The sequence below is a fragment of the Psammomys obesus genome, unplaced genomic scaffold, assembly GCF_907164565.1.
Source record: "Psammomys obesus unplaced genomic scaffold, mPsaObe1.curated_primary_1811, whole genome shotgun sequence".
Lineage (NCBI taxonomy): Eukaryota > Metazoa > Chordata > Mammalia > Rodentia > Muridae > Psammomys > Psammomys obesus.
In genome coordinates, this window is record NW_026596064.1 from 6874631 (window position 1) to 6883170 (window position 8540).

At 40.1% G+C, this 8540-nt stretch overlaps 1 protein-coding gene across 1 annotated transcript in view; it reads right to left on the minus strand.

Annotated features, from left to right (window-relative positions):
• Gmnc (geminin coiled-coil domain containing) overlaps positions 1–8540 on the minus strand; it is a 48821-nt gene that overhangs the window by 3251 nt on the left and 37030 nt on the right. The window contains exons 6-8 of the mRNA XM_055625218.1: positions 3002–3398; positions 2826–2902; positions 1118–1292 (exon numbers count right to left, since the gene is read on the minus strand). Coding sequence (XP_055481193.1) covers positions 1118–1292; positions 2826–2902; positions 3002–3398 — 649 coding nt within the window. The remainder of the gene's footprint in view (positions 1–1117; positions 1293–2825; positions 2903–3001; positions 3399–8540) is intronic.

The following is an 8540-nucleotide window of genomic DNA, read 5'->3' on the forward strand; positions in this document are numbered from 1 at the left end:
GAGAAGTGCTCCATGGCTGAACCAAATCCCCAGTTTACTTTAGTGGTACACATTTTCTTTCTCTGAAATTATTTTGAAGATTTCACTAAGTTACCTGATCTATTTCAAGTGTTTCTATCTGTATATCTTAATGTCTTTCAAAGTTGCATTTGTCTTTCGTATTTTACAGCAAGCTATATCCATCAATCAAAGACTGTTTCTGGATACTAATATACTACAGTTTCACTCCCCCAGCCCTGGGCTTCATTCTCATTCTTGATCTGCTGGACTTAAAATGTTGTTGCTGAATCATTTAGTATTAAATTAAAATGATAAGCAAGCAAATAAAAATAAAACTTGATTTACATACTGAGAAACTCCATTTCTGCATTTGCTTATAGTAAAAAGAAAATACTGAACAACTTCCTCCATGACATATGTGTTTCATTCATTTTGGTTTTGCTCCAGCATCTTTTCATAAAAAGTCCCATCTCCAAAATACTGTGGAGCAGAATGAAGGTGCAGGTGTTTAATTTTGCAATGCCTGAGAGTTTTACAGAAACCAAGCATTACTATGGAAATCTTTCTAATATGTGTAAGATTAGTCATTAAGTTCCAGGCCAATGTGAGTGCTGTGTATAATTTCCATTAACGTTGGACATGTCACCAAAGTTGAAGTGTGAAAGGCAAGTGGTTGTTTCCGTGTATGAAATAGGGATCACGGAATTTATGCTATGAAATCTACATTGTTACTCATTCTTGATTTTTCTCTCAATGTCACAGAAATCTCACCAAATTACAAAATAAGTCCTTCACCTTATACTTTGACTCCAAAAAAATGTGCTACTAGAGTGCTGAATATGAAACTTTGTTACAGACCCAAAGTTACTCCTCGAGTTAGAATTCTCTAAGAATTACAAGGAAATAAACACAAGTTCTCTAGCATACAAGAGTTTCATTTTTACTAGTTGATAAGTATAGAACAACCAGCTTTGTGCTGTAAAGTCCAAGAGTCTTAGTACTTATTGAAATTCTCTACAGTATCTCTTTTTCTGTAGATGTTTGGTCCTTGATGCTTCCAGTTATAGGGGCTGCAAAAAGGCCCTTTCTACCAGGAAAGCAGAAGAGTAGAACTTACCCCGTGCTTGTGCTGCTTGCTGGGGCTCGGCGTTGTCCAGGAGACCAGCAGCCCAGAAAGAGACCCAAGTCTCCTTGGAAACGTCAACACTGGATTCTGACGTTGTAGTGGAATACGGGCAATTATAACTCTGGCCTCCTACAGAATACTGATCTTGGCAAGGCAGAATGGTGTTCTGTGAAATTCAGTATGACCGGGATGTGGGAGATGGCATGATGGCAGTTGGGAGAAAATGGGAAAAAAATGGAGAGAAATTACATGTGGTAAAGCAGATAAACAACAAAAGTGATAACTACAGGTACAGATACATATTTGAATGGTGTGGTTATAATTACTACCAAAGAATAGGCTCTTTGAAGTACTCATTACTCTCCTAAGGCCTTTTCACTATGGTATTGGATGGACCAGGTTTGTAAACATTAGAGGAATATTTCCTATTTCAGTGCTTCACTGGAGTGGTAAAGTACCCAGAGATTAAGTAAAAAGATTAGGTCTTATAATTCAAAAATATAAGAACTTTTTGTTTCTCTGTAGTGAATACCTTGGTTTTATTTCTAATAACCTCGAAAGACAAAGATCATAGACTACAAAGGGTTAAGTGAGCAGTGCTACCTGGCGTCATTTCAAGTGACCTCTTAATCTGGAAGTCAGAATCAGACGTGTGCTTTCCCTAACTGGGCATACGTTAGGCCATACAGAGATAATTACACACATTTTGCCCCCCCCAAATCAAGTCACTGAAACATAACATCAGTCCCGGTAATAGAAGCTGAGAATAAAGTCAGGGGGTTCTAGTTCCCTACATCATTAAAGCTCAGTTCCCTTTCCAAGTTATCTTGCCTCCAATGGTTGCTTGCTGTGCTTTCTCTACTGTGTTCTGATTCAGTGAACACCCTCCTGCCCCACCCTCCTCACTCCTCATACCTCAAATACGGTATTTCCAAATGTCCACGCAGGGACAGATAGGCTGCCTTCCTAGCTTAAGCTGTCCAACAGCACATTCTTCATGATGCGTCAGTGTTTAATCAGGTAAAAGACATCCTTTGCAGCAGAGTCCAAACTTTAGCAAATTCTTTTTGACCACTACAAGTCTGCTGCCCCCTTAAAGACTTTCTTGGACATAACGAATTAAGAAAAGGGAAGAGCAGGCAGAAAGGAGGGCGAAGGAGGAGGAAAATAAGAATAAAAGAGCAGATTTATTATCTTCGAGTCACTTGGGTAACACTTGGCTCCTGCTGCCAGTGAGTGAAAGTTTGGAGTATGCTTGGGCAGTGCTGCCTAAAGAAATTCAGCCAAAAGTTTATCAAGTGCTATTTTCTTTTACTCTGAAAGTATGTTGGTAGACTCCTTTTATTATTGGAATAGGAGCTCAGCTATTATGCAATTGACACCTGAGAGGAAAAGAAACCCCAAACACACACAAGCAGCTCAAATCTAAGTGTTTGCAAATATGTGCATAATCTAGAGGAACAGGTGGAAGGAAAGAAAGCCTGAGCAGGGAGAGGGAAAGTGGGTGGGGTGAGGAGGCAAATATGCAGAGAGAGGGAACACAGAATAAAAAAGGGGTGCAGGGCAGCAAAAATGGCCTCTTCTAACTGGAAAATACAAAGGCATCTCCGAAGGAGGAATACATTCTAAATGCAGGATTTAGGATTGTCTTGCAGGACAATCCTCACAGCGGACTAGCTAAGGCCGGCTCCTCACTTACCATCTTGCAGAAGAAAGCGCTGCAGACACTGTGCCCACTCAGCTTTTTCTCAAAGCCAGACTTAGCTTTAAATGGGACTGCAGGGAGGAGCAAGGAAGCGAGTTCTAATCCACTGGAGTGCTCGCTCAGGGCTCCTGGCTGGTGCTGCTCTCTGAATTAGTGCGAGGCTGTCAAACAGGTGACAGTGCCTGGGGAGGCGCCCAGCCTAAGCCACAGCCAGTAGCGCCTGGGAGACACCAGCACTGGGATGTGAGACTCGCGGGTCCCCTTGCGGGGGACAGAGGCAGGGCCCGAGGCTCCAAGCCTGTGCCTGTGCGAGCCGTGTCTATAGAGTCTACCTGGCTTAGCGGCAGCCGGCGCTGGGGACTTGGCTGCCCCGCTCACTCTGTGCCACGCGCCCAGCAGCCGGCAGGGCGGGGCCGGGCAGGGCGGACAGCCAGCCCCCGGAGGCATCTCAAGGCCAAACCTTGGTCTCTGTTCAGCGCTAAAAAAGTCCTTCCAAGGGACCCTGCTGTGAGTGGCGCTCTGTGCTTTCCGTGGTCGCAGGATAACAAGTGATGGTGATAATAACGTCTACTTGATATTTTTTTTTCAAGTTAATGGGTCTTATTTCACCCAGTTCTTGCAAGGTGTAAACGTGAGGACAAACATCAAATCTAGAATGTACATTTCCAACACGTGAATGCCACGTCTAACTCCACAGCACCTTGGACAATGGCCCGAACACAAGTACTCAATAAAATTTTGTTCAAACAATGAAATAATGTCCACATTTAGGAATCTAAAGTGCTTTTCTCTGAGTTGGGCTGATGCACACCACGATGACATAAAACAAAACAAAACAACAAATACTGGGGAAAATGATGTCTCTCCGTATCTCATGATGTATTTTATTTCCTTATCTTTTATTTCAGTCTCACATGAATCTCTATGATGCTCATTGTAGGGATGAGAGAGAAGCAATGCCTCCTTCAGGGGAACTCCAGCAGCCAACTCTCACTTGCATCCATCATGTAAATGGACATGAAGCAGTGCGCGCGTAGGATGCAGTTCCAGCAAGCCCGAGAATATCCTCAGACGTCTCCAAGACAGCTTGCCAGAGGCACCTTCACCACCCTGGATATTGCCGAATGAGGCACACTAGCCAGTTGTGGCATCTGCCCACCAACAGATAAACACATTTAAAAAAAAAAGTCTAAACCAGGAAGTCTTATCCAGCTATGAATATGCATTATGGTTATTTGCAGAAAAAATATGGTAGACTTAGAGATCATAATCCTAAGTAAAATAAAGCAGACTGAGAAGGACAAATAGCTTATGTGTAGAGTCGCTGTTTAAATTGTGTATATGTGTGTATGTGTGTACATGAGCATTTGTGTGTTTGTGTGTGTGTGTGTGTGTGTGTGTGTGTACACCTGTGCGTGCACACGCGTGTAAAAGAGAAAGGGCACTATTTCACTGTTAGGTAAGAGGTACTGTTTTACTGTTTGTTAACAGGAGAAGGACCAGAAGGTGGAAAAGGCAAGAGAGGGCAATGGGTGTAAATAGGAGCAAAATACATAATGTGAAATGTTATGAGGAAGCCTATTACTTTATATAATGAATGTATGCTAATAATAAATTTTAAAAACCCTAGAGGTTGACAGTCAACAGAAGAGCTCAGTACTATTATTCTCTCAGTTTAGCACAGTACATAAGTGTCAGACTTCGGATTTGGACTTCAGGCTAAGATAACCAAGTTTCCTTGTACCTATCCCAAGCAAACTGCATTTACCATTCTCACTCTTTTTAGCACATAGATATGTGTGTAACTGGCACTGCTATGGGCCAATTTGTGTTCCCTTCAAATCCATAAGTTGAAGTTTTTTGCCAATGTTACTTACTATGTTTAGGGAAAGGGTCTTTCAAGAGACCCAGCTTAACCTCATGTCTGGTGGAATTATGAGAAGGCAGAAATACCAGGGACCTGCGATCGCACACACACAAGGAGAGGTCACGGGAAGACAGAGTGAAGAGGCTCAGGAAAAACCAACAGCCCAGCGGAAACCTTGATGTCGGGCTTCCAAAACCTCTGAATCAGATTTCAAGATTGCCAGGTAGCTCTGAGAAACTAATGTGTACATGACGCAGAAACTGAGAACCAAAGTTTGAATCCAGCTTACTTATAGCTCTGGAGAAAAAAAAAAAAGCTTTTGAAAATTGTCCTCTTTCTCTGTCGTACATAGAATTTAGAAAAACCATGATATGACAGACCACTCTGTGACCCAAGATCAAGAAAGGTGTAGAGAAGGAAGTGGGGGTGTGTGTGTCAGATTTATCAAAGGTTTTTTTCCTGCTCTGATAATATTAATTGAAAAAAAAAATAAGTGAATGCAACCATGAGTGAAGATCTCTGCATGGAAAAGAGGCAAATCAGATCACTCAATGCCAGTTCATTCCAGGGTGTTCTAAGAGAAAGTGGTCCCCACTCTGCTCTTATAGTACAGAGGGAAAATCCCCAAATACATTTAGATCTTGAAAACCAATGATCTTATTCAAGGCAAAGATCCCTTAATGATTTAGTCTGGTAAACAGCTAATCTCTTTAACAAAACCTGCTCAATAGTAGAGATAGAAACACAGGGGCTGGGTGGACTTGCTTTGGAAAGCCGGCACAGATGCGGTGTCTGTTTGCTGCTCCTGGTTGCTGTTGATGCAGCGAAACAAGAAAAACCAGCCCCAACATACAAGCCTTAGAAAAACACATTATCTTTTCACTCTAAAAATGATACAAAGTAAGTAAATTAGCAAGTATGATAAACGAAAAAGGAAAAAAAAATCGGTTTTGCATTAAAATCTAAATAGATTCCAATTTCTGGTGGTTTTTTTTTGTTTTTTGTTTATTTGTTTGTTTGTTTGAGTTTCAACTACGAGGGTTGCATTATCAGAGTCTCTAAATACCAGTAACTCATTTGATAAATTAGAAGAGAAATGCTTACAAGAGATTTCAAATATGGACCATATTTGCTAAGGCTCAATAAATTCCCAGTTTGCTGATTGAAACTGTTATTTAAGAATTCTGCCTTAGATTGTGTATAAATATCTATGGTTCTGTTGGACTGGCAAAATGGGAGGTTTTTTATATCTAGATGTAAGTTTTAAAATTCTTTGATGTGTTTTTAGCACATAAATACTTAGCAGGTTGTTGACCACTTCAGCTCAGTCGATGTGGTAGGGTACATGGTGAAAGAGAAACGCTGAACACTGGAGAGCTATCCACAGTTAAATGTAAATCAGATCATAAATACTTGCTGAAATTAACACACAATGGAGACAGGCATAGTGGTCAAAAACTCTAATCCTAGCACTTGTGCTGCAGAGGCAGGCAGATCTCTGAATTATAAACATTAGAGGCCAGTCTGGTCAACAAAGTAAATTCAGAACAGCCAGGACTACACAGAAAAGCCATCTTGAAAAATCAGACCAGAGAAAATCATAGAACAACAAAACAAACAAAAAAACAAACAAACTAAACTTTAACCAACCAAACAAAGAAACAAATAAAATAAAAACCCGAAACCCAAAACCAAAATACCTTCGATGGAAACACTTCAAATCTGTGGACTCTGTCATACCCATTATTTTCTTTAGATTCTCTGTTTAAGCATGAGCTTAAATACTTTTATTATTAAAATGAACAAACAAAACAACAACAATAACAACAAACACACTTAACCAAGTAAGCCATAATGTGAAATCCTTTGGCAGGTGTATCCAAGTATATGAAATTAAGGTTCATGTCTCTTCATGATGCATATCAACCTATGGAAATTCTTTTCTCCTATGCAAGTAATGGGAGCAATTGAAAATTGCCTTTGTATTGTGTGAGAGGAGATGGTGTTACATAGAAAGCTAATAACAGTTCAGTTGTTGAATCAGGATGAAAAGTATAACAAAATGGGAGGTAATTTGACCTGCACACAAACCAAGTCTACAGACAGCGAAAGGTAGGGTATGATCAGAGGGGGTGAAGATAAAAAATACATGGGCATATGGAATGGTCTTCCATTTCACCCCTGGAGAATGCTCTCTTCGATTTGCCCATTAGTGGATTCAGTAGCATATACAATAATGAAGAATTCTTTTTCTTTGTAAACACAGCTCCTTCCCATAGCATAGACAGCTGAGTCTCCAAGTAATAAGAGGATCATGTTTCTCCTTTTTCCTACAGATAGAGTGTTACATGTGGAAAAATTTCAGTGCAGCAGCTTTGTATCTTAACACTTGTAATTCTTTAGAGTATCAGGAGGGGTGTGACATATCCAGTTTCTGAGATACAGCTTTAAATGCACTCATCCAAAAGTGTATGCAGGAATCATTTATTTTAGTATGGACAGAGAGTTGCTTCCTACCTACCACCTAGGTGTCATTGGAGATTTCTAATGGTTATGACATATATGATACATTTCACAGTGATAAAAATTATTTCCACAGAAGCTGGACATGCAAAAATGGTCAACATTTAATTCTGAAAGCAGAAATAAAAAAAATTGAGAGGTGTGTGGTGGTGATTAGTTAGAAAAGAGAAATGTCTTGGATGAGGTCATGAGTGATATGTCTGATTTGGGACCAAATCAAAATGAATGTCTCTTTGTGGAAAGTGTGTGTGTGTGTGTGTGTGTGTGTGTTGGTTATGTCAGCCAGAATTTCTTTAATAGCTTTATGTCTACCACTATTGATTGATTAATAAAATGATTGGTGATAATTCACTTATGCTCGATGTATTAATTAAACAATTATTTGATTAAAGCACATCACATACCATCATCATATTCAAAAATCAGAAGAGGATCATTATAAGAGCATATCTTTCTTATATCAACTATGTACTTACGTGAGGTTGCTTGTAAATGGACACTGATATGTACTCACTGTTCAGGGAAATGCTTCTGTACCTGGCAGCCTTTTGTCATAATTTAACATTTACACATAGGATGTGAGTCCAGTTAGGATAAAGAGGCTTCACCTTTCAGTTGATAGAAATGGGAGTTCCCATTTCCTTCAGGTCCCACTTGGGCACAGAGACAATCAGTACCTCACCTCTCTGCCACTTACTATGTGAACAGTGGTGGGAAGCTTTGCTCCATGGCAAGCTATCTATCTAAACTGAAATAAGAAAATGCCAATAGGACTCAGAAAGAGCATTTAAAAAACATTGAATTCTACCTCGCATTGACACAGCCATTAGAGAGGACGCATTTCAACTGAAGCAAGGAGGATTCAGGGCTAAAGAGGAAGCTCTGTGCCTCGGTGCTTGCCTGTTATGCGAGGCCCCAGAATCCATCCCCAGCAGCAGTAACAAAATAAATAAACAAGTCGATAAATCAATACAACTTTATTCCGCACACATTAACTCAGTGAAAAAAATGATAAAAGTAGTTATGATGATTAATATGTGTCAGGGATATGCTCATCTAAGTTTGATATAAAATAAAATTCTGCTTTGTGAAATCAATATTTTACCAGCTAGACTCCAGTGTCGACGTTGTTCAAGCCTCCCTGTGAGGGATGCCTGGCAGGCTAGATGACAGATAGCTGATGCAATATTAATAGCTTGGAAGGCGATTTGGCAGTAACTGCAGCATTTACATTTATTCAAAGTGTACAAATAAGGAATTGGGTGCCTATTTCTATCAAGACTACTGGACTCATTCCATTCTAGCCTTTGGAATTACCT